The sequence below is a fragment of the Corylus avellana genome, chromosome ca8 (assembly GCF_901000735.1).
Source record: "Corylus avellana chromosome ca8, CavTom2PMs-1.0".
Taxonomy (NCBI): Eukaryota; Viridiplantae; Streptophyta; class Magnoliopsida; order Fagales; family Betulaceae; genus Corylus; species Corylus avellana.
In genome coordinates, this window is record NC_081548.1 from 5,857,037 (window position 1) to 5,865,502 (window position 8,466).

At 39.8% G+C, this 8,466-nt stretch overlaps 1 protein-coding gene across 1 annotated transcript in view; it reads right to left on the reverse strand.

Annotated features, from left to right (window-relative positions):
* LOC132190698 (uncharacterized) overlaps window positions 1–7,045 on the reverse strand; it is a 122,308-nt gene extending 115,263 nt beyond the window's left edge. Inside the window, exons 1-5 of the mRNA XM_059605742.1 lie at window positions 5,782–7,045; window positions 3,687–3,831; window positions 2,739–3,017; window positions 2,416–2,583; window positions 2,116–2,325 (exon numbers count right to left, since the gene is read on the reverse strand). Of these exons, the coding sequence (XP_059461725.1) occupies window positions 2,116–2,325; window positions 2,416–2,583; window positions 2,739–3,017; window positions 3,687–3,831; window positions 5,782–6,710 (1,731 nt within the window). The 5' untranslated portion in view covers window positions 6,711–7,045. The remainder of the gene's footprint in view (window positions 1–2,115; window positions 2,326–2,415; window positions 2,584–2,738; window positions 3,018–3,686; window positions 3,832–5,781) is intronic.
* Between the last annotated feature and the right edge of the window lie 1,421 nt (window positions 7,046–8,466).

Consider the following 8,466-nt stretch of genomic DNA (forward strand, 5'->3'; position numbering starts at 1 on the left):
AAGGAACAGAGAAGGCCTCCTTGAGAATAGAAAGACGCGCCGAATCAGAGATCTCCGAAGACACAGTCGCACCCAGGCCGGCTTCAGGCATCGAAGAAAAAGAACCCTCCCAGTCCCTACGCAACATGCTCGCCGGTAAATCCTCCGCAGAATGGATAGAAACAGCCCCCTGAGAGGACCCGTCACCAGCAGACCCAACAATCTCGCCCAAAATTCGCACCGGAGAGAGAGAGAACTTCGCCGGGGAAGACCCATCGCCGGAATCCAAACCGGTAACCTGCAAACTCAAAGAAGACCTAGCCAACAGCTCCAAAAACTCTTCAGAGACCAGAGGAATCCCCGGAGAAGGCACCAAGAGCGACGCACACGCAGAAACAGACTCCAAAGGTAAAGAAATCGAGACCAAATTTTGATTCGAGCCCAACTCCGAACCCGGAACCGAGTTTTGGACTGGATCCGAGTAATCCGGATCCAAGTAATGAACCGGATCCAAATTTAGACCCAATCCCACTTCAGAGACCGACCCAGAAACGCAACCCAAAGCAGAATTTGTTAGGCCCAAAAAACGAACCCTTTTACTCCTGCAATTGGGCTTCGAGACAACCCCAGCACGGACCCGGTCCAACTTACGTTGGATTTGCCCTAGAAGCCTCAACAACCCACTAATACCGATCTTACCCTTCTTCTTCTTCCTCGAACTCACAGACCCAGCCGCCTCCACCAGAGGGGAAGGCAAGCTCTCCAACACGGAGCAATCCACGGCAGAACGCAACCCCATACCGCCATACTCCGAATCCCAACAAGACGACCCCGGAAGCAAGTCGAGAGACCTCAGGTACTCAACTGCTCTCGCCTCAACGCCCGGAGAAGATCAAAGGACATCCACGAAAGCCCTCCCGAAGTTGACCCCCAAAGAAGGAACATCCATGAGAAACCCCTCTAAAGATGGAACCAACTCCGCCGTACCATCCACCTTGAACTGGGCCACCAACAGTTGCCGAAGCTCTCCCGCAAAACGCCGCCAGCCCCACCCAAAGCGTCCCTCCGGAAGCCAAATGACTCCCTTACGACCACCCTCAGCCAACACCGAAACCTCCAAGAACCTTCCGGCCTTATTACCTCCCCCGTGGACCATCGTGGCCTTATCACCCTCACAGTAAGATTTGGCGATTTCTTCCTTCACCTGAACCTGAATCGCCGCTTCCACCGTTTCCACCAACCATGACGAACACTGAATGCTCGCGAAAATATACCCCACGAATCCTTTTCTCCTTTCCTCCAGACGAAGGTTAGGACACCCAACCTTTGCCGAAAGGCAGAAAGTTTTAGCTTCAAAAGAGAAGCTGCGTTCCATAACAAGCACGCCAAACCCTAACGCGCAGCACCAGCCGCGCCACCACTCACGACCTGGCAGAGCTACTGGTGCAGAAGCGGGTTGAGCCAAATGGACACTTGAGCTCGCACCAGCACACGAGCCCAAAGAGGATGCCCCCGCACTCTTTCTCACTCTCCACATGAGAGAAGGTTTAGATTTGGCCCAACACTAGAGTTTAGCCCGTGACCCAAGGAATTCCCTTACTAATTGCAACTAGACAATTGTCAATTTGACTTCAACTTTCTTCTTAAGATTGTCAATTTGAACCGAGGAATTACCTTATTAATTGCAACTAGACAATTGATTAATGAACTCAACATCTCCACTGGCACATACACAATAATGCTTTGTCTCTAATACTCAACAGCTCATTCTCAAGCCCCTAACTTCTTTTAAGATGCAAATCGCATACCAATCAACAAATTAAAAAACCTTTTGAGAGCATGGGGCACAGTAGTTTATACACAGACACGTTGACAATCCAAAGAGGGGGGAAACTAACTAACTAGATGTGCTGGTAGCATTATGTTTCAAAACTAGTATAACCATAACACCACTGAAATGAACATAAAAGTGGGAAGAACCAGCTCAGTGCAAAAAAGATACATATATTAAAGGTCATCCTCATAAAAAGCGTGCACTGTATACAAAGTTACCCAACTAAACACACTAAAAATGCAGTTCACATAAGCAGATACAGTACCTAGACTTTCCTAAGTCCGAAGTACATACATTCTTACCCGAAGAGGACTCTGTACAGAGAGTCTTTCCAACACGAAGTTTTCAACAAACGGGTCTGACTGAGCACGTTCAAATCCTAATGCTTTTTGTTCTCCAGACAACAAAGATAATTTTGAATTCCATGATCGGCCCGAATTGACACAAGCAACGAAAGAGGCAACGTCAAGCTGATAACATAAGTAATTACAAAGATGCTCCACACAAGAAACCTGTCAAGAACAAAACAAACAATATTTCTAGTGAGTTTAATACAAGTGATCATTTGTACTAAAGGAATTATTACCATAAAAGTTTCTTACCTCATCCGATTGATTACCATAGAGCAAAGACTCTTCCAGCCGAAGCACCTGAGGCTTACTTGTCCACAGCAGTTGCATTAAATTCCTCCGTGCTGTTGTTTTACTGGACAATAAATCCCAACCCATGGAAGCTACCAAGGGCTGAAGCCGGGGCAATAACGTAAGAACCTGCCGCATATCCAGACGAACAAGGTTTGTAAGATTAAAGCTACCATCAATTCAAGTTGAAATATGAAATTTCAATTTTTAAAAAAAAAAAAAAAAAAAAAAACTATTGATTTCGTACCCACATATTCAATTTAAACATAAAACTTGACACATACATTGCTAGCCTCTTGAAGCTGCTCCCTCTTCACAGCAGACAGGGCACTTTCCATGACACAATCGAGTATATGTAATCCAGAAACACGACTATAATGGTACATCTCTCTCATGCAAGAACTGACTGCCATATTCAAGGATGACGTCTTATCATATCCGTCTGTATCAGATTTCAACTCTACAAGATATCTTTGAAAACGCTCAAGAGGAGGTGGAATCTGGTTGTCATCAAGAGATCTATACATCTCAATCTCTTTAGAAAGCAACTCATCTTGAATAACCTGCACTAAACCAAGTCAAGTTCGTCCTTAAAGATAAAAATTTGACAATAAGTAGATAGCTAATAATTGATAATGTTCAAATTCATCCAATCATATAGCGCCTAAAGGATGATAAAGTATAAAGCATTTCATTGGCAATCTTTGAACTTTTGTCTCAAAGAATGTGCTTAGTGACAACTGTTTTTGGCACAACTAAGAATAGCTAAAGCCAATCGGTAGACAATTTTCAATATGATTTAAATCTTTAACTTCTAATGTCAAAATAGCAAGAATATTACACATATGACCAAGGGGCTATTCTGGGACTTTACAGAGTACGCAACTTAGCCCTAAACCACTGCACATGAATTCCAACCTAACCTAAGCTTAATATGAGGAAAATTAGCAATATTTTATCAAAGAGTGAGACATGTGAACTTACTGAACACAACAACAAAAAAAAAAAAAAAACACCCAAACAAACAAACTAAAAACTAAAAACCAGCTGGATAATACCCAGTTACCCAGGATTAGTGTATATGCACCATATACACTAACCAGATTCATTCATCTAACTCATCCACTTACAAACTTGTCAGAGAATGTTGGCATCAAGCCAGCTGTAGCTGATCAGGACGATACTACCTATCAGACCACTTTTAAAAAAAAAAAAAAGGTCAAAGCTATTACCTGAATCATTTGAACAAGATGTCCGCAATTTGATGAAAGAGCTTCTCCATAAACCCGTAGCATTTTTTCTTGCATGGCATGCCATGAGTCTCCAAAACCCTCCCTTCTAGAGGAAATGCTCTTGACTAGATCTTGCAAAACTGTGCTGCAAGGCACAAGAAAAGAAAATTCAAATGAACATCTAGAAGAGAATAAGATAATATAAGCAAAATGTATAGACAAGTTTCTCAACTGTTAGGACAAAAGTCTCCTTACCAAATTGAAAGCAAAAAACTAGACCTTGGTCTTAATGATAAATAAGCAAAAACATAAAAGATTGTTGTCAACAAAGCTCTCCTTACCATATTGCGAGATGAAACATACAAAACTTAAACATTTCTCAAGGGCTTGATCTCAATAGTAAAACGGCGGCAGTCACACCAAGACAACCAAAGCTCATGAAACTTTAATAGTATGAACTATTCTTATAACAAAAAAAAAAAACATATATGTTTGTTAGCGTATTCAGATAAGTATTTTTTAGTTTTTAGTTTAAAAAAGCGTTTTGAATATTTTATGTGGGTTACACCCGCTTATTTCGACTCTTTACTCAAAAAAAATTTATTAACAAAAACTGTGGCCATGTTGCTACCCCATCTGATCAGAGATACCTTGTGGAAACCTCTAACCAGGATAAAGGTGGTTGTGCGGCCACTACAATAGGTCAGGACGGCCGCGCAACTACCCCCTCCTCCACTAACTATACAACCACTCTAATTTTCTTCTAATTTCTAAATTTCTTTAGTAATAGGATTAAATACCTTTGACCCTTATGTTTTTACAACTTTATTTTTTTCCCACTTAGGTTTCAATTCCACATTTGAGAAAATATTTTATGTGGGTTACACCCGCTTATTTCGACTCTTTACTCCAAAAAAAATTATTAAAAAAAATGGTGACCATGTTGCTACCCCATCTGATCGGAGTGACCTCGTGGCCACCTCTAACCAGGATAAAGGTGGTTGTGCGGCCACCACAATAGGCCAGGATGGCCGCGCAACTACCCCCTCCTCCACTAACTATACAACCACTCTAATTTTCTTCTAATTTTTAAATTTTTTTAGTAATAGGATTAAATACCTTTGACCCCTATGTTTTAACAACTTTATTTTTTTTCCCACTTAGGTTTCAATTTGTATTGTAGATGATATCTCGCTTATAGCTAAAAGCGGAGATGGTCCCTCTGTCCAACTTCCGTCCATAAATTGATGAAAATTTACATCAATGCCCTTTGAAAACAGACATGTGGCCCTCTACTTCATTAAAAATTAAAAGAGAGAAAAAATATAAAACTAGAAATATTTTTAAAAAAATAATAAAAACATTTAAAAATAAATAAAAACACTTTTTGAAAAAATAAAAAATAAAAAATAGTTGAGGGGTGGCTGGCCACCCCCATTTTGGCTAAGGGGGTGGTTGGAGCCACCCGCATGGCCCTTGGGGGTGGTTCGGCCACACCCGCCAAAAGAAGAAAAAAAAATTAGCTATCCTCAAGGGCCACAGGGGTGGCCAAAACCACCCCCAAGGCAAACAGGTTTCAAAAAGTTTTTTTCATGTTTTTAATAGTTTTAGTTTTTTTTTTAGTTATTTTAAAGGGGCATGTGGACACGTGGCAATATTTTTATTGCTTTGACATAGATTTCCATCAACTTTTTGGACGAAAGATTGACGGAGGTACCATCTCCGTTTTTAGCTATGCTCGAGGTACCATCTACAATACAAATTAAAACCTAGGTAGTAAAAAATAAAGTTGTTAAACAACAAGGGGCAAAAAAGTATAACCCTAAATAATAAATTAATTCCTACCCTACAAAAGTTTAAGTACATGTTTCGTCAAAATATTCCTACAGTTTTTCAAACTAAAAACACTTGGAGAATAAGTAAGAAAACATAGAAAATATTCTTTTATACATAATCCATGATCTCATTGCTATTTAATGCATTTGTAATTTCAACTAGTACACAATGTCCAACCTATCCCTTTCCAAGCCTAAAAAGAAATGTAGCCAGTACTTCAAAAAGATACACTAACGTCGAAAAATTTAAACAGACATACCGATACTCAGCCTCTTCCACTCCATAATCAAAGTGAAGGAATCGAATCAAAGGAACCGCGCCTTCTACATCACCCTCCTTCATGCATTCCTTCATAGCATTCAAATGAGCTAGCTGAACAATCCTTTGTATCAACCCCAGAACCTTCAATTCCTCCTGCTCCTCCTCCTCCACCAACAAATCCTCTCCACTCGCATTCTCATCCCTTTGCACAGTAAACGTGAAACTTGAATCATAGACCTCCCACCCCCTAACTTGCCGCTGTATATTCCAACACAGCGCATCAAAAACGTCGGCGTAATCCAATATCACCTTCCTCAAACACACAAATTTGCCTTCCTCAATCGACACGGCATCAGAACTAACCCGACTCTCAGTCCTATCGACATTGTTGTCGCCACCAACATCCGGTACCAACCTCTTAACACCCAATTCTAAAACCTTATCCAAAACCCGCACGCAATCATCCAATTCACCATCAGCATCTCTCAAATCCTCGCCCTTATCCAACACCTCCGCTCGCTCCTCCAAACCCTCACTCTCAATCAAAGCATCTTTCTCTATGCTTTCGAAATCGAAGTTCTTTCGCAGACTCTCCGACACGCGGTCAATCAGATGCTGGACTAGCAACAAGAACTCGGCGCGTAATCGCAGTGTTTCGGGGTCGAAACCCCAAGCCGACGAGGCATTATCGAATTGAAAAAGCTCGAGTGTGGACAAGTAGGTGAGGAGAGGTGGGGATGGGCAAGAGGGCGACCAGAGAATGTTCTCGAATCGGCCCGATCGGGCGACGATGGTTTGGAGCACGGCGAGAGCGACGTCGGGGTTTCGGGCTCGGAGAGCAAGGAGAACGGCTCGAAGGGGCTCGAATTGAGCTAGGTGGAGGTGGTTCGCGGCGAGGCGTGAGAGGATTTGGATCTCTTTGTCCATTGTTATTGAACCATAGAGAAAGCGCGGAAAAACGTTGGGTTTGGGGGTTTCAGTGCATTGGGGTGATGGTGGTTGTATACTTGTATTGTATTTTGGTTTTGAGGAAATCAGTTAGAAATGGAAGCTTCTTGCAGTGGGTGGCATGGGAATGAAAGCATAGTGGTTTGGGAATTGGGGTCCAGAATTGGAAAGGAAGTGAGTTTGGAGATTTGGTTGCTTATGGGATATGTCGTTGTCTGAAAAACGAGTGTTTGGTTCTCGCGAAAGTGGCTTCGGGGAATGAGGGAAAGCGGCAGTCTGTTTGACAAAGCAAGGCAAAATTTACAATTTTTGGACTCTCAGCTTCCTTTCGGATGACGAATGGGGAATTGAGTTTTAAAAGACCATTTGATTATTTATTTTTTATCTATAGTATTTAAAAATTATTTTTTTTATATGGATTGTATTTTTCTTAAAAGTCTTATTTTTCAACTTTTTTTGAAAAAAAAAAAAAAAAAAGACTTGTGATGGGAAATAATACGAGAAAAAATAGAAGTAGAGAGATAAATAATAAGAAAATAGATTTGAAAAAAGAAAAATTGGAGAGAGAAATAATATATTAATAACATGGATGTGCGAACACTCACTATTCGCATATGTAACAATAATATATTTCGCATTTAAAATGCATAATCCAATGCCATGAGTGATTTTTAATGTTTTGCTTATCCTTTTTAGATAAAAATTAAAAATTGCTAAGCCAATGTGAATACTCTAATTAAATTTGTAAAACACCGACATTTAATTAAGCAAAAAATATGCAAAATGACCATTTGTGAAGGAGAAATGCTACATATTTTAAATTTAAAAAAAAAAATTGTTTTTAAATAATATGTTATTATATCATGAATTGATGATACACTTTTCAAAATAATAAATCTCATTAAATAGTAAAATAAACTTTAAAAAAAAAAAAAATTGAAATGTATATCACTTCGTTTGTGAAGAGTGTCACGGTACATGAAACATAGACTGTTTATGCATGTATTCTTAGTTTAATACTTTCTCTTTCTTCCTCTCTTTCTTTAATCTTTTTTCTTTTTTCTTTCTCTTTCCGTTTTTCTCTCTCTACAAGGAAGCTTTTGTTCCTCTTCATCTTCTTCTTCTCTAATTAACTCAAGAAGAAATCTAGTGGTGAAGAAGCTTTTCTTCTTCTTTCCCTACAACGAAGCTTTGCTCTCTCTGCAACGACGCGACCTAACCGTAAAGAAATCTCAACGTGACCTAACGGTGAAGAAATCTCAAGAGCAAGTCGGTAGCAATAGTGGTGAAGAAATCTCACGAGCACTGTGCTTATCTTCTGTAGAATTCTCTGTTACATATTTGGTGGAGTTAATAAGTGAATGCTCTGTTTCAAGTTTGGAGTTGATAAGATTGTGAAATTGCAAGTCATCCAATGGGAACGAAAAGAGAGCGTGAGTGGAGAGGATGTCGGAGGAATCGATGCAGCTTCGATTTAGAGATTGTGATGATTTGCGATTTTGATGAAGAAGAAGGGGATTTTGATTTGAAGATGACAGATTTGGTGATTGGTTGTTTAATTTGGTGTTTTTCGTAAAGAATCAAAGATGGGTTTTTAATTAAAATGAATAAAAAATTTTAAAGCAAATATATTATTTTAATAAAATAGATAAAAATTTAGATAGGGTAAAGTCCACATACCCTTCAAATTACCACTCAATTGATAATGTCCTTCCAAACTTTTAATTGTGACAAT